This window comes from Monodelphis domestica, chromosome 7 (genome assembly GCF_027887165.1).
Source record: "Monodelphis domestica isolate mMonDom1 chromosome 7, mMonDom1.pri, whole genome shotgun sequence".
Lineage (NCBI taxonomy): Eukaryota > Metazoa > Chordata > Mammalia > Didelphimorphia > Didelphidae > Monodelphis > Monodelphis domestica.
The window spans coordinates 147,784,267-147,811,277 of record NC_077233.1 but is presented as its reverse complement, the minus strand read 5'-3'; the positions used below and the strand labels follow the sequence as shown (position 1 = coordinate 147,811,277).

The following is a 27,011-nucleotide window of genomic DNA, read 5'->3' as shown; positions in this document are numbered from 1 at the left end:
CTCCAACATTCATTATTTTCTTTTGCTGTCATGTTAGCCAATCTGCTAGGTGTGAGGTGATACTTCAGAGTTGTTTTGATTTGCATTTCTCTGATTATAAGAGATTTAGAACACTTTTTCATGTGTTTATTAATAGTTTTGATTTCTTTAACTGAAAATTGCCTTTTCGTGTCCCTTGCCCATTTATCAATTGGAGAATGGCTTGATTTTTTGTACAATTGGTTTAGCTCTTTATAAATTTGAATAATTAGAACTTTGTCAGAGGTTTTTGTAATGAAGATTGTTTCCCAATTTGTTGCTTCCCTTCTAATTTTGGATGCATTAGTTTTGTTTGTACAAAAATTTTTAAATTGATGTAATCAAAATTATTGATTTTACATTTTGTGATTTTTTTCTAGCTCTTCCTTGGATTTAGTCTTTCCTTTCCCAGAGATCTGACAAGAATACTATTCTATATTTACCTAATTTGTTTATAGTTTCCTTCTTTATATTCAGGTCATTCACCCATTCTGAGTTTATTTTGGTATTTAGGGTGTGAGATATTGATCTAAACCTAATCTCTCCCATACTGTCTTCCAATTTTCCCAGCAGTTTTTATCAAATAGTGGGTTATGGTCCCACAAACTGGGATCTTTGGACTTACCATAGACTGTCTTGCTGAAGTCATTTACCCCAAGTCTATTCCCCTGGTCCTTCCTGTCTCTTACCCTGTACCAAATTGTTTTGATAACCACTGCTTTATAGTATAGTTTGAGATCTGGGACTGCAAATCCTCCTTCCTTTGCATTTTTTTTCATGATTTCCCTGGATATCCTTGATCTTTTGTTCTTCCAAATGAACTTTGTTATGGTTTTTTCTAATTCAGTAAAAAAGATTTTTGGTAGTTCAATGGGTATGGCACTAAATAAGTAAATTAGGGTAAATTAATTTAAATAGAATTATCATTTTAAAAAATTGGCTGAACTCCTTCATGAGGAATTAATGTTTTTCCAGGTGTTTAGATCTGCCTTATTTGTGTGAAAAATATTATGTAATTGGGTTCATATAGTTTCTGGGTCTGTCTTGGCAGATAGACTCCCAGATATTTTATACTATCTACAGTTATTTTACATGGAATTTCTCTTCTCTTGCCATTGGATTTTATTGGTCTTTATTTACTTATAGAAATGCTGATGATTTATGTGGGTTTATTTTATAACTTGCAACTCTGCTAAAGGTGTTAATTGTTTCAATTAGTTTTCTGGTAGGTTTTCTATGATTTCTAAGTATACCATGATATCCTTTTAAAAGAGTGATAGCTTTCTTTCCTCATTGTCTATTTCCTCAAATTCTTTTCATTCTCTTGTTACCATAGCTAGCACTTTCCCCTCCAGGGGCTTGTGTTGAATATATCTGTGCTGCTGCCTCTTCAGGGCTGTGATGCACCAGAGTCCAGGAACATGGACTCTTGCTGCTCTACCAGTGCCCTTGGTTGCTACAGTTTGTGGACTAAGGTTGGGGGTGGGGTTGTTAGTCATTCTCTTTGGGGTTATGTCACAAAGGGGCCTGTGCAGGTGGAAAATTTGCCATACTCCATCAGTGGGGAATGTAGCTCAGGGGTGGAAAATTTTCCATCTGCACAGGCCAAAATCTGTTCTCAAGTCTCTGATCAACCTGAGAAGTGAAAGGAAAAAAAGCAAAAAAGATTGACTCTATAGCTGATTCCCTTCTCTTGATAAGTCTAGTGCAAAGGGGTGGCTTTGAATCACAGGAGTCTGCAGGTCAGTTGATGAGATGCAAAGTCTCAATCAAAGTCTTGCCACATTGTAAACTTAAGCTGATCATAGATCAGTTTTACAAAAGTAGATCTGATGAGAGAGAAAGACAGAGACAGCCACAGAGACCCAGATGGACAGTGACAAGGAGAAACAGAGAGGCAGAGAGAAAGACACACAGGGAGAAAGAGATACAAAACAGAAGAAAGATATAGTGCCCTATTTATTCCTTCCCTTATCCTTGCTCCCTCCCTTTTCCCAACAATCTCCTTAGTGCCCCCTTCACCTCCTTGTTTCTCAGAGTGTAGATTAGGGGATTCACCATGGGTGTAACTACTGAATAAAATAAAGAGATGAACTTGCCCCGGTCTTGGGAGCTACTCTTGGCTGGCAGTAGGTAGGCATAAATGGCTGAGCCATAGAACAGGAATACTACTATCAGATGGGAGCCACAAGTATTGAAGGCCTTTCGTCGGCCTGCAGCTGAGGGAATCTTCAGGACAGCACGGGCAATGTAGCCATAGGAAATGAGGATGATGCTCAGGGGCACTGCAGTAAAGAAGGCACAGACACCATTAAGTAAAGCCTGATTGAGGTTTGTATCACCACAGGCCAACTTGATCAGAGCTGGTACTTCACAGAGAAAATTATCTACTTCCTGGTGTCCACACAGTGGGAGCTGCAGAGTGAAAGTTGACTGAATCAGGGAGTTACCCAGGCCACCTAGCCAAGCAATGGCAGCTAACTGCCAGCAAAGCCGAGGGTTCATGATAGTCATATAGTGCAAGGGCCGGCAGATAGCTACATAGCGATCAAATGCCATCACTACCAACAGAATGCACTCAGTGGCACCCAGCCAGAGGAAGACATACAGCTGGGTTATACAGCCACCATAGCTGATGGTTTTGTCTGGGCCCCACAGATTCATTAGCATCTGAGGAACTGAGCTGGTGGTAAAGGCAAGGTCAAGGGAGGAGAGATTGCTGAGGAAAAAATACATGGGCGTGTGAAGTCGGGCATCCAAGCGTGATATTAGGATGATGGTCAAGTTGCCCATCAAAGTTAACAGATAGGAGAAGAGGATGGCTACAAAAAAGATCATCTCCAGCTGAGGATGGTCAGAGACACCCTTTAGGATAAAGCCTTTAAAGGAGCTCATGTTGGTTCCTCCCATCACTGGTCACTTTCTGTCTCCTGATAAAGAGAAAAAGGTCAATAGTTGAGAGTTGTGGACATCATTTCCTCAATGCTAGGTCTTCAGGAAAGATAATATAAGGGGGGAAATAGGAAAGGAAAGGAAAGGAAAGGAAAGGAAAGGAAAGGAAAGGAAAGGAAAGGAAAGGAAAGGAAAGGAAAGGAAAGGAAAGGAAAGGAAAGGAAAAGGAAAGGAAAGGAAAAGGAGAGGAGAATTGAGGAGAGGAGAGGAGAGGAGAGGAGAGGAGAGGAGAGGAGAGGAGAGGAGAGGAGAGGAGAGGAGAGGAGAGGAGAGGAGAGGAGAAGGAGAAGGAGAAGGAGAAGGAGAAGGAGAAGGAGGAGAAAGGAAAGGAAAGGAAAGGAAAGGAAAGGAAAGGAAAGGAAAGGAAAGGAAAGGAAAGGAAAGGAAAGGAAAGGAAAGGAAAGGAAAGGAAAGGAAAGGAAAGGAAAGGAAAGGAAAGGAAAGGAAAGGAAAGGAAAGGAAAGGAGAAGGAGAAGGAGAAGGAGAAGGAGAAGGAGAAGGAGAAGGAGAAGGAGAAGGAGAAGGAGGAGAAGGATTAAAGATTATTTAATGGGTTTCCTGGTACCATAGCTATCTACTAGTTTGATTCTGCCAGAAGAGCACTGATGAGAGGCTTTTAATGAGTTTTAACCTCATACCACATAACTGAATCAGTTTTTTTTGAGGTCTCCTTACTCTTTTTTTTTAGGGAGTGGCCAAGAATGGGGACTAGGGGTGGTCCTAGAATATGTGACTTTGAATGATGGAGTTTTTTGTTATCTCCTGCTTCTGGGATTCTCTGATTCTAAGAGTTCAGAAATGAAGGAAAGAAGGATGCCACTATAAGAATACAAATTTAAATAGAAACATGATATTTAAGAGGAAAGCCTACTTATGCTATACTACAATGAATAGCCATGGAACTTCTCTCAAAAATTGATTTAGGCAGAAAATGCAAACCATTTCAGGACATGATTATATAAATTCAATGGATGGTAGATGTATAAATAATCCAAGAAAACTAGGATGTTTGAACACCATTCTTAATTCTTTTAAGTGGAAGTCACAGAGAATGAGGATCTTATACCTTTAAATTTTCCCTTCACTGGAGATAGAATCCAAGGCTAGATGGTTTATGGAACTAACCCAGTATGACAACTTTTAGGTTCTTATGCCCTAAAAACATTACCCTTTGCTAATAATGGGTCACAGTATCCTCAACTTTTTCTGAATTGTTATTATGGCAAGGTTGCCCTAAAACAAAGCCTAATCTCTGTCATCCTACCATCAGAATTCAAGAAATAGCCCATCCTCTGAATTCTCCCAACCAATGCTGTATAGTGTAAGCCAGACTACCTTTGGAATGTGTCCTCAGGCACTAGTGACACCATACAGAAAGAAAGAGAGAGAGAGAGAGAAAAGAGAAAGAGAGAAAGAGAGAAAGAGAAGAAAGAAAGAAAGAAAGAAAGAAAGAAAGAAAGAAAGAAAGAAAGAAAGAAAGAAAGAAAGAAAGAAAGAAAGAAAGAAAGAAAGAAAGAAAGAAAGAAAGAAAGAAAGAAAGAAAGAAAGAAAGAAAGAAAGAAAGAAAGGAAGGAAGGAAGGAAGGAAGGAAGGAAGGAAGGAAGGAAGGAAGGAAGGAAGGAAGGAAGAGAGAAAGTCTAGCGACAAGAAAAAGTATCAAAAATATAGTATATTGATCCTCAGATGAAGAGCTAAAGAATGGAAAATGTAATACAGTAAAGAAGAAAAATCACCAGATTTAGAACGGTATATTTAAATCACAATCTGTACTCTATTACAAAAATTAATACAGATATAGGGTTTGAATGACAATACATGTATAACCCAGTGGAATTGCTTGTCAGCTGGAGGGGGGAGGATGGAGGGAAAGGGGAGGGAGAGAACATTAATCATGTAACTATATAAAACTATTTTTAAAATAAAATTATATTTTAAAAATTATAAATCACAATCTCCCTAGCCCTTCATTTCCTTATCTCTATGAAATGAAGGGGTTGTATTCCTTCTCTAATTCTTGTTCCAGTTTCAAATTAAAAATCTGGAGTTGTTTAGATTGAAGAAATGCTAAAATGTCCCACATTTAATTCATTATTGTCACTTTGAAGACCTTTTAAGGAAAGGGTATTAGTTTTTTTCCTCTGTGGAAAGAAGACTAAAATGGATTTAAATTAGGTATGAGGTATGGTGCAATGGCAAGTGTAGTTTCCTCACTTTTAAAATGAAGAGTTTAACCAGCTTTAAATCTATGGTCTTATAAGCTGAATATCTTTAAGATATTTGTTAGAAGAGGTGGCCCTCTGTGGAGGTGAAGGAGGAGAGATTTATTTGGAAATGAACATGATACCGGAGCACTACATCTTCAATCTCTGAGCATTTCCATTAGCTGTTTCCTTTGTCTGGAATCTTTCCCTCTCATTTTTACCTCCTAGCACCCCCATCTTCCTTCAAGTCTTAGCTAAAGCCTTCTGTAGACAAAAAGATTTTCTCTGTCTTCTTTAAATCTGGGGTGGAGTGAAGTGGGAGAAGAGATAAAAATAGAAGATCTTAATATAAAATAAAGCAGGAGAAATTGGTTCCTATAAAGATTATAAAATATTAGTGATATTCACCAAGAAAATAGATGTACATTTGTCATGGGTGGTTTAAACCCTTGTCTGTCAGGAGGCAGGGAGCTGAACTTGGTGATTTCTCAATCATCACTCCATCTGGATTCTAAGACTTCCATGTTCCTCCGAAGGTCAATGCCTCCTCTCCTATTGGAGTGTAACTAATTTACGAGCAAGGTCTGGGTCTACAATGCTTATTGTTCCCCTTTCACCTTCCTTGAACATCCCATAAATTCCAGAAAGTAGCCATTCTACCAGAGAGCAGTCATTAATATCCAACAGCTCTAATCAATGACATTATAATTAATTTATTTCATTTTAAATACTTTTATCCCTGTTTTTCCTTTCATGGAAAAGAGTATTAGGATATGAATAGGTCTAAAAATAAATTCAAAGGCATTTACCAAGTTCTTCACCCGTCTCTCCTGAGTGATAATCCTAATCCTTTAAGAGCATTGTTTAGTCTCCACCATTTTCTCCCCCATCTTTTTCTGTTTCCCTGACTCTCTTCTTTCCTATCCCCCTTTCCTTTCTCCCTCTAATGGAACTGTAGAATCCTAGATTTGGAAATGGATCTCAGTTGGAAGTTATTTAATCTAACTCATTCCTTTTCTCTCCCTCCATCTTCTCTACCCTCACCCTCACCTTCTCCTAGCACAGAATTGTTTCCTGAATCTATTATACAACCCTGATTCTTCACTCCCCCCACCACTGCCTGTTCATCTCCAAATTCTCCCAGGCACTGATGCCTAGCATGTAGTAAGAACTCTCAAGCCTGTGGTATATGATTTTTTTTTTTTGCAAATCTCCTTTCCCTTTCCTTCCCTCTTCCTGCCACCCCTTTCTTTTCCTTTCCAGGCTTCTCTCCTTCATTACACCAAATGCTTTGATTGTTTTCTTGCTCTTTTTCTCTTACCTACCATTACGAATGAATCCTATGAAATTGAAAAAATGGAAGGTGGCTTTAAAATAGATTGGATTAGATAACCATTTCTGAAGTCCCTTCTAGCTCAGTCATTCTGTGTTCTGTGATTTCAACATCCCTTCCAACTCTGACATTCCAGCTTCCAAGATGTCTCCTAATTCTAATATTCTATGTTTTGTGATTCTCTCCCAGCTGAGAGAAATTGAAGCATCCAAAGGTGAATGACAGGGACTAAGTTCCATGAGACACTTCCAGCTACCTCTTTCACTTTTTTGCACCTTTGGGCAAGTTGATTCCCCTCTACATATTTTTGTTTCCTTAACTAGGGAGTCAAACTCCTGCCACTTACCTCAGAGAAGGTTAAAGGCTTCCTGTAGATTGAATCCTGGGGTGGTAGATCTTAGACCCTCTGGAGGCTGCTTGACTTCAGCTCCTAAACCTCCTTCCTCCTATTGGGGACAAGACCTAAATACCCATACAGCACCTCCTGGTTCACCAGGGTCCTGCCTGTAGTGCCCAACCCAGACTTCCATGCTCTAACCATTTCCCTTTCTCCATCACAACTTACCTATCCTGTGTCCCAAAGTCACAGACAAGGTTTGCTTTGCCCTTGGAGTTTACTTGCAAATTAAGTCATTGCTGAGGTGTTTCTAGCACTTAATTAGTGGCAGAATAGAGATCAAAATCTGGATTTTCTGAGTCCCAAATTATTGGGGAAAGCATAAAGGGTTGAATGGAATAAAAGGATCCAATTCCAAACCCTGACTTTGTGGCCCTAGCTTCTCTGGGTCTCACTTTCTTCATCTGAAAAATGAGTTTAGAAGAGATTATGTCCCTTTCAGCTCTAAATCTATGGTGGTAACTATGGTGAGTTAATATGTTACCTCTCTCCAAGGTAACAGTTGCATAACTTTCTTTAACAGTCGCATTTAAAAAGGAGTGACTATAGGGGGTAAACAGAACTGTTGGAAAAGGAAGAGATTTTAGAAATTACCCTGTCTCATCCCTTTAGGTGTCAGATGAGGAGAAGGGAAGTGATTTGCCAGAGAGAACTAATGGGGAAATTATGATGTAGAAAGCTGATCTCCTGAATCTTATTCCAGTGCTCTTTCTCTTGTACTTCTTGGCCAGTGGAGAAAATATTTTTGAGAAGAGCGAGCTTTTAGAATCCCTCTGAGATTCTACCTGTTTGCAGCTGCCTTTTCTATTTACACATAAGGCTAGTTGTTGCAATCCAGCATAAGGTCTTTTTAATGATATTCTTAGCCCCCTTCTCTCTTTTGCAAACACTGACTTCTATCTCTAGGGCAGGGATTTTTCTCCTTTTTTGTGTTATGGATCCCTTAGGCAGACTGGTGAAACCTGTAGATCCTTTTCCAGAATAATGTTTTTAAATGCATAATATAAAGTGCACACAATTACAAAGGAAACCAAAAGTTGCACTGGGTGACTCAGTGGATAGAGCATGTGGGGCTGGAGTCAGGAAGATCTAACTTCAAATAAAGCCTTATATACTTACTAGCTCTGTGATCCCATGGGCAAGTCATTTTAACCCTGTTTGCCTCATGAAGAGTTGGATATTCCTGAAATAAATGAACAATGAACAGCAACCAAGGAAATGAAGGATTAGTGAAAAGAGATGCCTTTTTTCTTCCATCCAAGTTTGTGGAATCTATAAAATCTGTCCAAAGATTACCTGTGAGTCTGTGGACTCTAAGTTAAAAGTCTTTGCTCTAAGAGTCAATCAGTCAGTCAACTACTGTTTACTGACTGGCTACTATCGGTTAAGTGTTGGGAATACAAAAGAAATACAGCAGAGTGGCTGGTAGTATTGCAGTCGAAAATGAGAGAGTCCTCTGAGCACTCCTTGGGCACCTGTACTCACCACCTAATGTCTGGAGGGTCAGGTAGATAGATTCCCTGAAGGGCAAGAAGCAGGCTTCTTGTAGGGTCCTTCTCTCAGGTCCTGGCTTGGGGATGCTAGCTTTTAACAGTAGGGTAGCACCTGGTCCTCTCAGGAGTCCATGCTTGCTATCTCCAGGTTTGGCTCAGTTGCTGATTCTAAAAAAACTCTTGGGAGAATCAAGGCCCTCCACAGCCAATTAGTATTCAGCACTAAAGTAGCCAGAATTCAGGAAAAAATGTTGTCCCTGAAGAGCTGTTTTTCTTCTAAATTTCCTCCCTATTAATTCTTCTTTCTCCTATCACAGTTGTGCCTTAAAATAATTATAATTTTTTATCAAGACACTGTTAGGGAAGTAGTACAGGATTATTTATTCCTATGTGCCAGATGAGGAAACTGAGGCACAAAAGAGTAAATTACTTGTCTAGAGTCACACCACTCTTGATCTTACCATCACTCAAAATTGTACTACTTACACTCTGAAATAATAACGTTCTTTCTCTCTGCTTTATGATTGCTAACTAAGGGCATGCTAGTCAAGGTTTAACAACTAGCTCTCAGGAATAAAAATGTAGGCACAGCACAGTTTTTAATTTAATCTGCATTATTAATATTTTCTCCATCACTTTCTTAAGTTTAGATAATCAATAAAGCAATAAGTCAAGCAAATCTATATCTGTGCCTGAAATCTATCACATCTCTTCCATGGGTAGCATGTGTCATCATCAGTTCTCTAGAATCAAAGAGAGTCATTGTATTGATTATAATTCCTATAGCTTTCAAAGTTTTTTGTTTTTTACAGCATTATTTTTATTGTATAAATTGTTCTCCTAGTTTTGTTCATTATTATTTTAGTACCTTTTAAAGACTTTCAAGTCATCAAAATGTTTATTTTTATAATATTATTGTTTGTAGCATAAATCATTCTTCTGATTCTGCTCAGTTCATTCAGCATCAGCTCATGTCTTTCCATGTCTTTTTTGAAATCACCTATTTCTTCATTTCCACCAGCACAAAAGTACTGCACTGAATTAATATACAACTTTTTCAGCCATACCTCAATTGTTAAATATCCTCTTTATTTCCTGTTTTTTATGCCAATTCAAAAAATGTCTGCTTTTGTACATAAAGGATATTATCATCTTTCTTTGGTCTCTTTTGGAATAGCTGGGTCAAAGGGCACACACTACTTAATTAGTTTTTTTGCATATAATTCCAAATTGCTTTCCAAAAGTTGGTATCCCTCCTCTCCACTCATACAACTACCACATTTTACATTTAGGCCTTCACCTCCTCATGCCTGAACTACTGGAATAGCCTACTAATTGGTCTCCTTGCTTTGCCCTTCAATATCATCCTCCACTCACTCACCAAAGAGATGGTGTACTTTTATCTGAACTCAGGCTCCAACAGTTCCTTCTTTGGAATGCTATCTATCTCCAGAGAAAGAATTTTTGTAGTCAGATGCATATCAATCATACTATCTTTCACTATAGTCTATTTATGGTTTTATGTTGGAGTTTTGATTTTATATGAGATTTCTTTTATAACAATTGACCAATATGGAAGTATGTTTTGCATGATAATACATGTATAACCCAGATCAAATAGCTTGCCATCTCCAAGAGGGGAGGGAGACAATTTGAATCTTATAATTTTCAAAAACATGTTTTGAAAATTTTTATCAAATGTAATTGGGAAATTAAAATATGTTTGAATTTTAAAAAACAAATAAAAAAAAGAGAAAGAAAAGAGAACCTCCAGGCTTTTTAGTGCCAGGAGTTTTGACTTTCTTTGCCACATGTGCACCAGACACTTGGGCATCACTACCATTGTACTTTAAGTCTGAATCCAGTCTTCTCACCCCCCTTTTCAATTTCAATTGTTCATCTACTCTTTTGTTCTATGCTCCTGATTCTGATAATTTTAATATCTTAGTACCATCTTTTCTGTCACCCATTATTCTGCATCCTCATCATTTCATATAAATCTTCTTAGTCTTAGGCTATTCAAAATAGGGCAATTATTGATATTTTTTGTAAATCTGATTTTTTTTTGCTATTATTTAACCATCTTGGGGACATATGCTATTAATGGGATTACTGGATCAAGATATCAATAATTCAGTAACTTTTATTACATAATTTCAAGTTACTTTCCAGAATGGTTGGCAAATTCATAGTGCCAACAGTGAATTAACATTCTTGTTGTCCCTGAAGTTTTCCATTTTTGCTAACTACTGAGTATGATGTGACACTTTAGAGTTGTATTAATTTTCATTTTTATGACTGCCAGTGATTTTGAACTTCTTTTCAAATAGTAATTGGTAATTTAAATTTCTCCTTTTGAAAACTATAAGGTGGGAGAAGGGGAGTGAGGGAGAGAATTTGAAACTGAAAATAAAATAAAGTTGAATAAATTTTAAAAACCATAAACATATTGCCACCATTAACCTATTAATAATAAAAATATTTATATGATATAGCTGATAGGAGCACTGGACTTAATATTAGGAAGAGTTGAATTAAAATCCAGCCTTAGACACTCATTAGCTATATGACCCTGGGCAAGTCTCTTAACTTCTTTTAATCTCAGTTTATGTAAAGGAAAGGATTTACAAGACAAGGCAAGCATGCAACACAAAGTAAAGGACCTCAGCTGTCAATCAAAAAAGAACATTCAAAATAGACTGTTCCCAGGAAAGACAGTTAGAGAGCCAAGCCAGGCTGAATGGTGTAAACCTTAAAATTTCTTAGACTTATGAATGTTGGAAATTTCCCCATTGGGAAATTTCATACTTGAAAAATTTCCTACTGATAGTAAGAACTCTATTGGAATGTGAAACTCCTTGGCATGGGAGGATCCTTCTCCTCCCTACTTAAAACTACTTTAGGACAGAAACCTTTTGCTAAACAATGGAAAGGGCTTTGACCTATGCTTAAGCATAGAACAGGAAGTTCTTTAAGTCATTATTGATTTTAGAATTGATACAATAGAGATACTTGGAATGACAGAACTAGGTCTTGGAACTTACAATCTCCACCTTACTCAGAGTAACAGGATTTAGGAAGGGCTGCAGCAAAGATCAAGATTTAATTATTTGAGAATATGACCTTCAACAGACATGTGCAAAGGAAACAGACCTCTGGGTGGTCCTGGGTTAAGCTAGAGCCACCATTGGCACAGGGGAGACATCTACAGTGATTGGTAGATGTGAGAACTGAGGGGAGGGGACTTAGATGGTTTCCTTAAAGATAGCAGGGTCTGAAGGAGGAGAGGGCCTGAGGAGGAGGTTTTGCTCTGGGAGGTTTTGCTCTGAGAGGTTTTTCTCTGGAGGAGTCTGAGAGGAGAGAGGTCCTGGAGGGAGAGCTCCTAGAGAGGTCTGAGAGGAGGGCTTGCTCTGAAGGAGGCTGGAGGTGGAGGCCCCTGAGACTATTTCTCCATTTTGGTCACGTGAGTGATAGGGACTGATCTCTTTTCTTTGCCTCAGCTATCTAAGGGCTTGGGCCTTTGGCCCAGCCTAAGCAGAGGGGGTATTTAAGCCCTATTCCCTTCTCTCCCCTTTCTCTCTGTCTCTGTCTCTGTCTCTGTCTCTGTCTCTGTCTCTGTCTCTGTCTCTGTCTCTCTCTCTCTCTCTCTCTAATACCTTTCTTCCTCCTGTTTGTAATTAAAAACTCCATAAAAGGTTGACTGCTGACTTGAGTTTTCATTTAGGAATTACATAGCTGAATTCCTTGGTGACCTTAAATTAATATATATCAGTCTTTTAAAGTGATTTCCATGTCACAATGGGGAATAAGCTCTGAACAGGACCCCTATTAACTTCTGTCGTAGGCTGAGGGATCGGTGTAGCTTTGGAGCTGAGGGAGAAATTTGTGAATTAACTTTTGGCTGGTGGCTGAGTGTGATGAAGAAGATATTGATGTCTCTGAGACTTGAATTTGAAGGAAGAAGAAAAAAGATTAAACAGTTGTCCTCCCATCTCCCTGACAGACTTTTGTGTCACAGCTGTGACAAGGACTGACATTGCACAAAATCCTCCTAACCCTCATTATAGACTAGGGATAACCCCATCCCTCTCACCTCATCTTCCATCCTGTCTTGTCTTTCCCAATAAACCCCCTTACTTGAGAAAGAGAGAAAGAGTATTTTCTCTAAACCTTCTAATCCACTCTGGGAAGGATTGGAGAGGGGTAAAGCTAAAGGCTTCAGAAGTGGGAGGTGAAGAGAGGTATTGAGGGAGGAGGAGGGTAGGAAAAATATTAATCAATTAGTCATCTAGGGAATTGATAGACACCCTCAAGTATTTCTCTAGTACATCTCTCTCCATTACAACTAGGCACCCTCAGGTTCCCCCTAGTATCTCTCTATCTCAAGAGTATCTCTCTATCTCAGACTATCTCCTGTATTACATTTTCCCATTTTAAAAGTGAAGATAATAAAATTAAACCTCTCAAGGTTTTTATGAGGATCAAATGAGATAACATATAAAGTACCCTGCAAACCTTAAAGCACTAGTCTCTGTAAATGCTAGTGACTTTCCATTTCTATTAATAGTATTAATATTATTTAGTCAATACCCTATAATTTAGATGCCAGACTTTTCACCAGAGATATTCAAAACAAATATTTTTTTCTGATCTGATAAATGTGTTTGCCTTTCATTCTACCTGCATTGATTTTATTTGAATAAAAGCTTTAAAATTTTTATATAATTGAAATAGTTTGTTTTGTCTTTTATAATCTCTCCATTCCAAATCTGATTATAAATTGTACTTCTAGTCATTGTTATAATATGTATAGCTTTCTACTCACTAAATTTTTAATGGTGTAATTCTTAAATTATTCAGAATTTTTATACATTTGGATTTTATTACAGTAAATGGTATTAAATACTAGTTTAATCCTACCTTTGGTCAAACTATTTAGTTTTCTCAGTTCTGTTTTTAGAGCAAGATTTACTATAAAAATATTAAATAGGAATATAATTATTAAAGTTGCTTTGTAACTTTATATATAAAGGAATTTTTATATATAAAATTTTTTATTGAGACATCATAAACATTCCAAAAAAACAAACCTCACTCCTCAACATAATCCTTTAAGATATAAAAAATAATAGTAAAGTAAAATGGCCTAATATGTCAATTGAACCTGATAATACATGTAACATCCTACTATTATAGATCACCATTTAAAAATTTGTTTTCTTTTTCATTTAAGTTTGGTTTTTTTCCCAATTACATATAAAAACAAATTTTAACATTAGTTTTTTTTTTTAATTTTGAGTTTCAAAGTCTCTCCCTCCCTCTCCCCTCATTGGGAAGACAAGCAATTTTATTTAGATCTTACATGTGGTCATACAAAACACATTAGTCATGTTGTGAAAGAAAACACAAACCAAATAAACAAGAAAAAACAAGTTTATGAAAGTATGCTTTGATTGCATTCACATTCTATCCGATTTTTTTCTCTGACAGTGGATAGCATTTTTATCACAAATCCTTTAAAATTGTCTTAGATCATTGTATTGCTGAGAATAACCAAGTCATGCACAGTTGATCATCATACAATATTGCTATTGCTATGTATGATATTCTCTTTGTTCTGCTCATTTTACTTTACATCAGTTCATGTAAGTCTTTCCAAGTTTTTCTGAGAGCATTCTGCTTGCCATTTCTCATAGCACAATAGTATTCCATAGCAATCATATACCACAACTTGTATAGCCATTTTCCAATTGATAAGGCATGTCCTCTATTCCCAGTACTTTGCCAGTATAAATTTTTTTGGTACATATAAGTCCTTTTCCTTTTTGATTTTTATGTAATTTAGATACAGATCTAGTAATGGTATTGTTAGGTCAAAGGACATGGCACAATTTTATAACCCTTTAGGCTTACTTCCAAATTGCTCTCCAGAATAGTTGAATCAGTTTATAACTCTGTTTCCCACATTACTCCACAATCCTTCCAATGTGTCATTTTCCTTTTCTGTCATATCAGCCAATCTGATAGTTGTAGTACCTGAGGTGTTTTAATTTATAATTCTCTGATCAATAGTAATTTGGAATTTCCCAAATATATAAGGAACTAAGTCAAATTTACAAAAAAAAAAAATTAAGTCATTCCCCAAATGTCAAATGGTCAAGGGATGTGAATAGGCAGTTTTCAGATGAAGAAACCAAAACTATGAATAATCTCATTTAAAAGTGTTCTAAATCCCACCTGATTAGAGAAATGCAAATCAAAACAACTCTGAGGTACCACTTTATACCTAGCAGATTGGCCCATATGGCAACAAAGGAAAATAATAAATGTTGGGGGGGATATGGCAAAATTGGGACACTAATGCATTGCTAGTGGAGTTGTGAATTGATCCAACCATTCTGGAAGGCAATTTGGAAGTATGCCCAAAGGGCTTTAAAAGAATACTTGCCCTTTGATCCAGCCATACCACTACTGGATTTGTACCCCAAAGAGATAATAAGGAAAAATGCTTATACAAAAATATTTATAGCCATACTCTTTGTGGTGGCAAAAAAAATTGGGAAATAAGGGGGTTACCATCGATTGGGGAATGGCTGAACCATTGTGGTATCTGATGGTGATGGAATACTATTGTGCTACAAAGAATGATGAACAGGAGAATGTCATTATGATCTGAAAAGACCTCCAGGAATTGATGCAGAGTGAAATGAGCAGAGGCAAGAGAACATTGTATACAGAGACTATGAATATAATGGGCTTTGCTACTCATAGTAATGAAGTGATTCAGAACAATCCCAAAGGACTTATGAGAAAAATTGCTATCCATATCCAGAGAAAGATTTGTGAGAGTAGGAACACAGAAGAAAAACATATGATCGACTATATGGTTTGATGGGGATATGATTGGGGTTTGGGCTTTAAAAGATCACTCTATTGCAAATATGAATAACGTGGAAATAAATTTTGAACAATGGTACATGTATAATCCAGGGGAATTGTTTGTCAGTTCTGAAAGGGGGAGAGAAGAGGGGTGGGAAAGATCATGAATCATGCAACTACGGAAAAATATTTTAAATAAATAAAAGAGGGATAATAGCACCTTAAAATGAATAAATGTGGGGGGGAAAGTGATTTAGAGCATTTTTTCATATGACTATATATAGCTTTGATTACTTCATCTGAAAATTGTCTATTTATATCCTTTAACCATTTATCATTTAGGGAATGACCTATATTCTTATAAATCTGATCCAGTTTGCTATGTATTTGAGAAATGAGACCTTTTTCATAAACACTTGCTATAAATTTTTTTTCATATTTCACAAACTTTGTATTTGCATCCAACTTTTCCCCATCCTGTTTATCTTGTTCTCTCCCTCCTTTCACACTGTCCATTCTCAAAAGTATTTTTCTTCTGACCCCAGTCTCCCCTTATCTGCCCTCCCTTCTATCAGCCCAACTCCTTCTCTTCTCACCTCCCCTTCTATTTTTCTATAGGGTAAGATAGATTTCTATACTGAAATGAATGTATATGTTTTTCCCTCTTTGAGTCAATTCTGATAAGAATAAAATTCAAAATAAAATTCTACCTCCTTCATCTTCTTCTCCACTGTAAAAACTCTTTTGTAACCCTTTTATATGACAATATACTCCATTCTACCTCTCCCTTCCCCCTTCTCCCAGTGCATCCCTTTTCTCACCCCATAATTTTATTATTTTACCTATCATCCCATCATATTCAACTTATATCCATGTTCTCTCTCTATGTATATACTCCTAACTGCCCTAATAATGATAAAGCTTTTGGAAGTTACAAGTATTATCTTCCTATGAAGGAAAGTGAACAGTTTAACCTTACTGAATCCCATATGATTTCTCTTTCCTGTTTACCTTTTTAAGAAAAATATTTTTCAAGAAAAATATTTCTTGAATCTTGTATTTGAAAATCAAATTTTCTATTCAGCTCTTGTCTTTTCATCACAAATGTTTGAAAGTCCTTTATTTCATTAAATATCCATTCCACCTTCCCCCAATATTCAGTTTTACTGGATAGATGATTTTAGTTGTAATCTTAGCTCCAAGACCTCTGATCCTTTGATTGTAAAAGCTGATAAATCTTGTGTTATCCTGACTGTTGTTAAAATTAAATTGTGGTTGGACTCTGAATAATTTTAATTAGGTGGTCGCCAGGGATTTAATTTCTAAATCCCAAAATGAATTACTAAAGTAAATGGAATTTATGGTAGTTTATTTACAATATTTACAATAGAAGGAAGATCTTAAGGAATGAGAGAGAGAAAAAAAAACTTTGGCTTCTTCTGATATCAGTTAGAATTTCTAAGCCCCAGCCAGGGGAAGAGAGTCTCAAGAAGATGGGCCTTAAGACGGGGTCACTAAGTCAGCTTTTCACTCACCAATGGTGATTGTCTAAAAGAAGTCTGGGTGTCTGCCTTCTGGTCTCTCCTCCGAGTCAGTGCCTGAATCTCCGAACAAATGTCCATCTTCCCTTCAGCTCTGAGTGACTGATCCTTTACTCCAAGCCTGGTAACTGACTGTCCTCTTCAGTCTTTTTTCCCTCTATTTAAAGACCTTTTTCTCTTGTGTCACTTCCTCTAAATTTTCACGTCTACCAATCACAGCAGTCTCCAGGACTGCCCATTCTTTAGTTCTCACCTTCTTTGGTTAGATTTTCTCCAGGACTGTTCATTCTTTAGTTCTCACCTTCTTTGGTTAGACTTTATCTTTTTGGGTTACTTAACACCTCTTTTGTTAAGTTCACCTTTTGTAGTTACTTAACACCTTTTTGTAGTTAAAATCTAAAAACAGATTGTAGCTTACAATTCTAGCTTCACTATAAAGGAAGAACTAAGTACCTTCATTGTTACAACAAGGAAATTACAATTTTATCTTCACAATAAGTATCTTGATTGTTACAATCAGGAGATAGCTAAATCCAATCTTCACACTGTAGCTCCATGGTATTCAAATTTTTTCCTTTTGACTGCTTGCAATATTTTCCTTTTGATTTGGAATATGAAATTTGGATATAATATTCCTGTGAGTATTCATTTTGGGATCTCTTTCAGAAAATAATTGGTGGATTCTTTCAATTTCTATTTTACCCTCTGGTTCTAGAATGCCAGGGCATTTTTCCTTAACTATTTCTTGAAATATGATGTCTGGGCTCTTTTTTTAAATCATGGATTATGTATATGCATATATATATAATTTTCATATAATATATACTAGTATAACCAACTATTAAAGTTGGGCTTTCTCATATGGGGATGAAGGGACATAGTCCTAACTTGAGACTTTTTTTGTGCTACTAGTTTCAGAGCTAGTTTTGAGGGTCTGCTTTGATATTTTGAAATGGTATCATATGGAAAGAGATGTGGTCACTCCTCTCATCTGTGATCTGATCTTTAACCTGAAAGAGCCCCTCTTCTCCTGCAGTTACAAGTACTAATGCTCCTTTATGCCTTGGAACTGTGACCAAGGACCCTATTCCCCTGCAGCCACTAGTGTTAGTGCTCCTCTTGGCCCCAGAACCATGACCAAGTCCCCTGCTTTCCTAGAGCTAGAACTAGAGCTCCTGATTCCAAGATCCTTTGTAATTTCATTCTGATCAATTATTGGATTCCTCACCAATTTCTCACCAAGAGCTCTGGAAGCTGTTGCTGTTTCTGCTGTCATACCCTACTCTAATGTGCAAACAACAGAAAAAAAAAACCTTTTGACCCTCAAAAATCTCTGTGGGAAAAAAAGAACAAAGAACAGAAGCAATAGGAGATGATGAGAACCACAGGTAAGAGCTAAGCATCAGGTGAATATCAATGATAGATGAATAACTCTGAAAAGGGCTCAGCAAGCCTTCATAGCAGAAGTGCTGGTTCTCCTTGAATACCTATACACCCCAGATTATTGCATATGTTCTACTGATTTACTTTTCAATTTTTTTTCCTCAAAACCAAAAAGTCATTGCTAATTACTGCTTTGTTGTTTAGTTTAAGATCTGGTAACACAAGCCTATTTTCATTCTTACTTTTTGCTCATTATTTCCCTAGATATTATTGATGAATTTTATATTTTATTTTGTTTATTTGTTAAAGGGAGTTTTGGAAGGAAGCAAGGGAGCAGAGTGGAAACAAGAGTTGGATGGAATGCAACAAACCAGGAAGTACCAGGGGAGACACGTTAGAATCCTGTGAAAAGATTCTGAGACAGTTAAGAGCCCTGGAGGAGGGGAAGGTCGAGGAGAGAGCAAGCAACTGGAGCTGATTTCACTCTCTCTCCTGATCCTGTGGTGAAAACCCATTCAACCATCTGTTGCAATTTCCTGTGATTCCTCTGTGATTCCAGACACTAAAGAAACATCTCAAGACATCTCAAGAACATCTAGCTTTAGTAGTGAACTGAACTACAAAGTTTCCTTGGTGGACCTTGTCCAAGCCAGGGTGACTAGCTCACTACTGACACCATCCTCTGATTTAACTGCCATTTCTGGCTTCCATCAAAGATTCTCTTTGTGTGGGCTTAGCCTAGGTAGCAAGTTAAGAAACAGAGGAATTTTAGTTAGAGAAGAAGTGAGTGTAGCCCCAACATTTGTTGGGAGTCAAAGAGACCTTCTGCAAGGTCAGTAGAGTGGGAAAAGTTAAATTTTAGTGGTAGGGAATCTCCAAGCCCTCAACCCAATACCCAATCCTTTTTATCTTTGTTAACAAATCTTCAACTATTTAACAACTGAAGTCAGAGTGAGTTACCTACTGGCCTTCTCAGAGGGAAGCCATTTAGCTCTCTGAGCCTGAACAGACCATCCTCTCAGACTGAGTCAAGTAAAATCTCAGTCACATGTTTTAATCACCCCTTTACAGTTGGTGAGCAAGGCTGGGTTTCAGATCTACTCACACTGTACAAATTTGAGACAGGAAAAGTGATTTTTGGTCAAAGAGAGACGTGGGCCTAGTCAGACCTGTGTAACAGTAGAGTGGCCATATTGGAATTTTCTGAGCTCTACTGGTCACAGTCTACCTGGCAACTAGGCTATCCTATCAGGAGAAACCATCATTCCTGTGGGGTAGAATTTCTTAAAGGGCCAATAGTAAATGACATTTTTCCTATTTGAGGCTTGAGACAACACAAGGATGCACAAGCTAGTAGTCATCATGGGAATAGCAGCTGGATTATACCAAGCAATGCTTATTGGGTATCACCTGCTTTTTGTAGTGATTCCCAATTTCATATATGTTATGATGAATCTATATGGGACAGTGAAATGGCTGAAGATGGAAACAGACAAAACTTTATCATACATACCTGTGATTCTAGTGTTGCTGTACACACTGAAAAAGATCTATTGCACTGGGAAAAAAGTTATGGGCAAGCTATTTGTGAAGAAAGGCACAGATAAGGATGAGATAGAATTGAAGTTAACGATATTAGCTCTAAAGGAAGGAATAGCAAACATGGAAACCAAACTAGAAAAAATGAATGGGGAATTACAAGAAATGAAAACTAACAGGGGGAAACAACAACAGACACTAGTGAAGGAAAATAATAATGAGGATCAGGAACAAAGCAGTGGTGGAGAGTCAGTGCTTCCACTACACAATATGACTAGTCTTCAAGGGGATGCAGGGGTTGTATATACTAAAATACACAAGCCGTTTACTACTGCAGATTTGGAACACCTACGTAAAAGAATGCCCAAATTTTTTGAAGAACCTATGAAATGCATCAAGGAGTTCAAACGGGCAATTAGATTATTTGATCCTTCCTTTGAAGACACGGAGCTTTTATTATCTGAACTATTTTCCAAAAAAGAAAAAGAACAATTTATTGAGGAAACAAGACAAAACCCAAATTTAATTTCATGGCCTACGGATGGACAGAATTTAGAACTATCTAATGTGCAAAACTTACGTTTCCTTGATCAAGCTAGGCAAGCTTTGTTAGAGGCAATGAGAAATTTCGCTAAGAGACCTGACACATGGGACAGATTCGAGAAGCTGAAACAAGAGCATGGGGAACATCCTTCTATGTTTTTAGATAGAGTTGTTGAGATGGGAGAAAATATTTTGGGGTTTACTGATCTTTCTGAAAATAATTTGCAACACATAAGGAGACAGTTTGTCAAGGGAAGTTGTTTACCAGTGCGAACTTACTTCAGGCTTCACTGCCCAGGGTGGGAGTCTCTTAATCTAGAAGATTTAAGGAAAACAGCTACTTATGTTTTCACTGGAGAAAAAGAACATAAAAATGAGGAGGGGGATGAGCTTGTACAGGAATTGAGGTCACAGTTAAAAGAGGCCAACAAAAGGCTTAGAGAAAAAGAGATAGAGGAAGTAAAAAACTTAGCAACATTACAATCATATAAACCAAGAAGAGAATATGTACAAAGACAACAAAGAACTAGTCAGCCTAAATGTTTCCTCTGTGGGGAGCCTGGTCACTTTGTCAGGGAATGTAGATTAAAAGCCCAAATAGACAACAGGGAATATGGTTATGGGAACAATAGAAGAAATTGGAAAGGCAGTAGAAATGTCAACAACAGCAGACAGGAACAGGGCCAATGCTGTTCCCATGTATGTAGCAACTCTGGAATCCAAGCCCTAAATCTTAGTACTATGCAGAAATTCATTCAGGAAGGTGCTAGACCTAAGTATTCATCAGTAGCAATCATGGGAACAAAACAAAGTCAATTATAAAGCCACATTGTGGGGGAGACAGAAATAAAAAGTGTTACAGAATGGAGGAAATGTTGATAATGGAAGAGATAGTGACTATAACATTGAAAATGAAAATAATGTAAATAAGGAGGAGTTAATGATGCAAAAAAGTATTAGCGCAAAAACCTGTGAGCTAAATGGAACAGTGATATAAGCCAAGGATGAGAACAATATTACTAAAGGGAAAATGCATGGAGTTAATGCTACAATAAATAATGAGCAAGAAATGAGCTTAATAGGGGGCAATGCTGTAGCAGAAAACCATTGCAAAGATACAGAAACAAAGAACAGTGAACTTAAAGAGCACGTATCTGTGAGCAGGTATAGTGACACAATGAAAGAAGAATATGGGCTGGAAACTGAATCTCTAGGGGAAAGTGGAGCAGCTAATGTTGATGAATACCCAGCAGATGATTGGGATTTAAGCAAGATTGAGTTTGAAGCACACAAGTGTTAGAACCTCCCAACACAAGTGAACCTCATGTAATAATTAAAGTAGGAGAGGAAATTTATTCAGTTTTACTTGACACCAGGGCTAGTAAGCCAATGCTAAAAATACCTCCTGTGAATAGTAAAATAGCTGGGTCTATAGAAGTGATGGGAGCCATAGGAAGAATATAAAGGGTTCCAAAATTACATTACATTAGCTTTTACTCCTTTTGAGAGCATACAAATAGACTTCATAAACATGCCTAAATCTGGAAGGTTTAAATATTGTCTAGTAATAGTTGATAGACTCACCAGGTGGCCAGAGGCATTTCCTACTAACAAGAACAGTGCAGAATTTGTAGTAAAAGTACTAGTGAAGAGATAATACCTTGGTTTGGAGTGCCATCTTGTGTGGTCTCAGACCATGGATTACATTTCTCATAGTCCATTTTAAAACAAATCTATGAAAATTTGGGTATCAAAGCCTGTTTTCATACTCCTTACCTCCACAGAGCTCTGGACAGGTAGAAAGATTGAACAGGGAGATCAAGACTTTGGGAACGTCTCTTCAGAGACTCGTTTAAAATAGACTTAAATATTACCTCTAATGCTTTTCTACATTACAACAAGACCAAGGGGGTACATCTTGCTCCATTTAAGATGCTGTGTGGACATGCCCCACTACAAACCAAACTGTGTCAATCTAGTTTTATTTCTATGTTAGGAGGTGATTGTCAGCTTGCAGCTTATATGAAATCATTGCAACAGAGACTGAGAAAGCTCCATGAAATGGGGGTAATCCAAGAAACCACACCACTGGGTTATTCCCTATACAATATAAAGCCCAGGGATTCAGTATTTCTTAAAAACTTTAGTAAACAATCAGCCACAGAAGAGAAATGGGTGGGTTCCTATGAAATTTTGCTCACAAATCCTTCATTTATAAAAGTCTTAGGGAAAGATGCATAGATTGACTGTTCCCATGTGAAAATCCAAAAAGCTGACAGGAATAGGACAAATCAGAGTAAAATAAGTGATGAGACAGATGAAAATGAGAAAAGGAACCAGGCAGAAGTAGAATTAGGAGATAGTGAGATAGAAGTTCCTGAAACTGATGCAGAAGAAGAAGAAGAAAGCTGAGAAACATCAGTAAAGTACAGACAACCGGCAAGAAAGTTCCAGATGTACCAGCCCAGAGGGAAAGCCTGAAGGAAAGACTGGAGAACAGAAAGAGAACAGAAACTTTGGAATTGAAGAGACAATAAAGACAGCACAGATGGTGAAAAATTTGTACATATGAAGTGGACAGACAATGAACAGGACAATTGTAAGAAACAGTGCACCAAACAACATAAACACATGTTTATGTTAGGACATGCAACATGCACATACATGGAAGAAAAAGAGACTTCCATCAGTCAACATGACAAGTGGATTTCTGAAGAATATCAATAATTATTATGTCCAACACTACATAAAGTAGGACACACGATTCACAAAATAATTTATATATATTTTATAGACCCCATCTAAATAAATGGGAGTCTTTATGGTGGAAAAGAAATTGCTGGATAACTACATAGTCAGGAGTAGATTTATAAGGTATTAATTGGATAGAAGGATTTGTAGATTTCTATTTGATTAATATCAGAGTGTGATAGGATTAAAAATAATGACAGTAAGATATACTTTGTAGATATATGTACATAGATCTGTATATAGATGTATATTTGTAACATAAAATTCTTGTAATTATGTAAATATTTCTTGTATGTATCATGTATGTAGAAAGACGATGTACAAAATAGGTTAAGGAAGTTAGTTATAAAGTTAATGTAACAATTTAACTATAGGGTTAAAATTTAGTATAGAAACTAGAATAAAGCTGTTTGAATTTGTTCAGATTAGGGTTTTAAACTGCATTACCAGAAAGTTTTTTCCTTAAATGAAGTTTCTTATAAAAGTGGAAAATTCTAGGGTTTAAATATTGTTCTGGTATATTAGTCATGGATAGAAAGATTTGTGTATTAGTTTAATATAACAGGAATAGATGAAAATTGATTTAGAAATAGTTGATCTACTATTCTGGTGTTATGTGAGTTTGCAATTTATAAAATTGATAGGAGATATTGATGTTTGCTACATTGTTTGAGAATGTGCAAAAGTTCTGTTGTGTTGAAACTTTGTAAGAGTTTTGTAAGATTCCTCTGTGATTCCAGACACTGAAGAAACCTCAATCCTTTTTATCTTTGTTAATAAATCTTCAACTGTTTAACAACTGAAGTTGAGTGAGTTACCTCCTGGACTTCTCAGAGAGAAGCCATTTAGCTCTCTGAGCCTGAGCAGACCATCCTCTCAGACTGAGTCAAGTAAAATCTCAATCACCCATTTTAATCAACCCTTTACATATTTCTATGAAACCACTCTAGATATCCTTCCAAAACAATCTTTGATAGGTGCCTCAAAAAGATAGGGATCAAAGCAGGATGAGTGAAGGGCCTCTCCCATTGAACACAACTTGAAAGGTAGGCAGAAAGAGAGGATTTCCATAATATAAGGGAAAACCAAAAGGAAAAATTGTAAACAGAAAAGGAGAGGACAACTACCCTAACATGACAAACTCAGGACCAGGGCATAGGCAACTTTGGGATCCCAAGTTATGGGTTACACCAGTAAAAGAGCACTTCAAGCCTACCTGTTAAGGTCCCAGACCCTGGCAGTGAGGTCTGGAGATCCAAAGCACTGGGTGTGCTCAAGCCTCTGCTATGACAGTGAAGACAGCTCTAGAGCAAAACCCTACAAACCAGGTGGTAGAACAGAAATGGCCAGAGTACTAAGAAATGGTCAGCAACATGCAGATTTCCCAGTCCACTGGTGGGAAAATGAACAAATAACAGCAAAAAAAAAAAACCTCTTGACCCTTGAAAATTTCTACAGGGAAAAAGAACAAAGAACAGAAGCAATAGGTGATGGTGAGATCCAAGCAAGCACATGCAAAATCTCAAAAAAAAAAAAAGGGAACTGGTCACAAACTCTGGAAGAACCCAAAAGGAAATTTAAAATGAATAATATGGAAATATGTTTTACATGAAAATACATGTATAATCCAGATCAAATTGCTTATCAGCTCCAGGAAGAGGGAGAGAAGTGAGAGAGGGAGACAATCTGGATCATATAATTTCAGAAAACTTATGTGGAAAATTGTTATCACATAATTGGCAAAAATAAAATATCTTTGCCAAAAATAATAATAAAAACCATCTTATAATATTACAGAACTGCTCTTTATCTTGGTATGATGCATTTTAGTTATTTCAGTGGACATTTCTCCATTCTGCCTATCTTTTATTATTCAAAAGAAAAATTCTAATGATTTTTGTGGATTTATTTTCTTTTAATTTTTAATTCAAACTGTATGGATAATTTTAGGGTTGTGGCATATTCTAAATTAATTTGGTTGCCAGAGAAAAATTCCAAATAAAATACCCAAGTCAGTATGGAAATTTATGGTGATTTTAATTAATATAGAGGGAAGGAATTAAGGCGAAGAGAGGGAAAAGGGTATAGAATGTCTCCCGCCTGGCCTGTGCCAGGGGGAGTTCAAAGACCTCTGCCATGAGGATAGTGTTTACAAGGTAAAGGAGAAAGGAATCAGCCTAAACTCTGAGAGAGCTCAGTTAGGATGCCTCACTTGAAATAGGCTACTCAGCTTCTCCCAGTATAGTATCAAGGAAAACTCACCACCCAACCAGACAATAGCTGCCGCCACACCAAGATGCTGAAACGCTACACATGCTGCCAGCCAGAGCCACCTCTCCATGGAAAGAGGCCAGAGAGAGGAAGTGATGTGAAATATAGAGAAGGTTTTTACATCACTTTCCTGCATCTCACATATACCAATGGTACCTTAAGCTTGACTTAGGACAGCCCAGGGATCTGTCAGTTGTTTCTGATTTGTCATTTGCTAGCACATGTCTGTCCATCCTCCTAAATACTTAATCCTTAAGTATGGATGTAGACATTCCTGTTTTTGTTAGACTAAGTAGGGTGGAGTAATCGAAAGTTCGCAGTCCCCCCCCAATGATGATTGGGAGACTAGTCTCCCCGATTGAACACTAAACATAATCATCCTGCACCTCCAAATTTTCTAACTGCAGGTACATACATAATTTCATCTTCTAAGAGGAAACTACAATAGTTAGATAGAAGAGGGAAATAGAATAAAGACAGAGAGTAAAACCAATGTTTGCTGGGCACATTGACAAAAACCAATTAGGGGGCAAATAAATGTTCAATCAAACTTCAGTTCAATCAACCACACCCAAAGTTTGTTCTGGATCTTCTTGATGTAGTGTAGGTTTTCTGGCATCTTTCTGCAACAGTTCATTCTATGGATTTAGGTGTTAGCAAGCTTCTTTCCTTGAAGATCTTTCTTGAACAAAAATTCAAAATCTTGGATTTTTATTAAAATACAATCCCCCTCTGGAGTGGGTGTTAAGAAATATCCATTTTAGCTCAGGATGCAATGTTGAGTTATGAGTGTATGAGTCAATTATCAAAAGAAGAGAAAAAACAATAAAAAACATAAAAAAAGAAAAAAATGGAAGAAAGTCAAACTTTTGGGAAAAAGAAAAATTCAAAATCAGAATCAAAATATCAAAATCTATGTATATAAAATATTGAGTAACCAAGAATGAATTCATAATAGGCCCTAGTACAGGTCCAATTTAAAGTAATTTCTCTCCCACAAGTCTGTAGGACAGAATGCAGTCATATTTCACTTACCCATCTGCAGCCAAGAATACAGGAAGATGCCATACTATAAGAAGAAAAAGAACTAGAATTTTATTTTGATAGGGAAATGTCATTCCCTGGTCTGGTTTTTTGTCATTCTCAAGGATATGGGGAGCCATGATGATAGTCAAACTTTGGTACTTGTATGAGTACTTCATAAAGAGTGTAGATACAAGGAAGTCCTACGACTTAACATATGTCAAGCGTCGCAACCTCAAGTCTCACACTAGTTTTTTCCTGTGTGTTCTTTTTGGCACTATTCAGGTGAAGTCTGTGCTCCTTGTTTTTATCCCATTTTCTAGAATCAGACACAAACATTAATCACAGTCCCATAACATGTTATCAATAAATGGCAGGTTCCCACAGTTTAAAGCTTTTGGGTATGCATCGATATTATAGCAAGTATATGTACAAATATATATGTATATATATTAAACATATTACTGCAGAAAAATAATATTAATTGTATATACCTTTAGTATAAGAAATGAGAAAAAAGAAAAAAGAAAAAATCAAACATTCTAATCAAAATAAAAGTAAAGTAAAAATAAGGGGAGAAATTAAGGAATTCAATGTGTTCTCGAAAAACAGCAACAACTTGTCAATGGATTATTATTTCCAATGCATGTGATAGGGTACAGGCAATCAGTCTCAACAGAAGATGCT

General features: G+C 37.0%; 2 protein-coding genes across 2 annotated transcripts in view; one reads left to right on the top strand and one right to left on the bottom strand.

Annotated features, from left to right (window-relative positions):
• LOC103106438 (uncharacterized) overlaps positions 1-23,831 on the top strand; it is an 82,044-nt gene extending 58,213 nt beyond the window's left edge. The window contains exon 2 of the mRNA XM_007499090.3: positions 18,507-23,831. Within this exon, the coding sequence (XP_007499152.1) occupies positions 19,539-21,101 (1,563 nt within the window). The 5' untranslated portion in view covers positions 18,507-19,538 and the 3' untranslated portion in view covers positions 21,102-23,831. The remainder of the gene's footprint in view (positions 1-18,506) is intronic.
• LOC100014318 (olfactory receptor 2C1) lies at positions 1,326-2,928 on the bottom strand. The gene has a single exon (XM_001364014.5). It carries the CDS (start codon positions 2,926-2,928, stop codon positions 1,990-1,992), a length of 939 nt encoding a protein of 312 aa, XP_001364051.2. The 3' UTR covers positions 1,326-1,989.
• Positions 23,832-27,011: the final 3,180 nt, after the last annotated feature.

Excerpts from the sequence above, each read along its gene's own strand:
- LOC100014318 (XM_001364014.5), bottom strand. The coding sequence starts at position 2,928 with ATGGGAGGAACCAACATGAGCTCCTTTAAAGGCTTTATCCTAAAGGGT.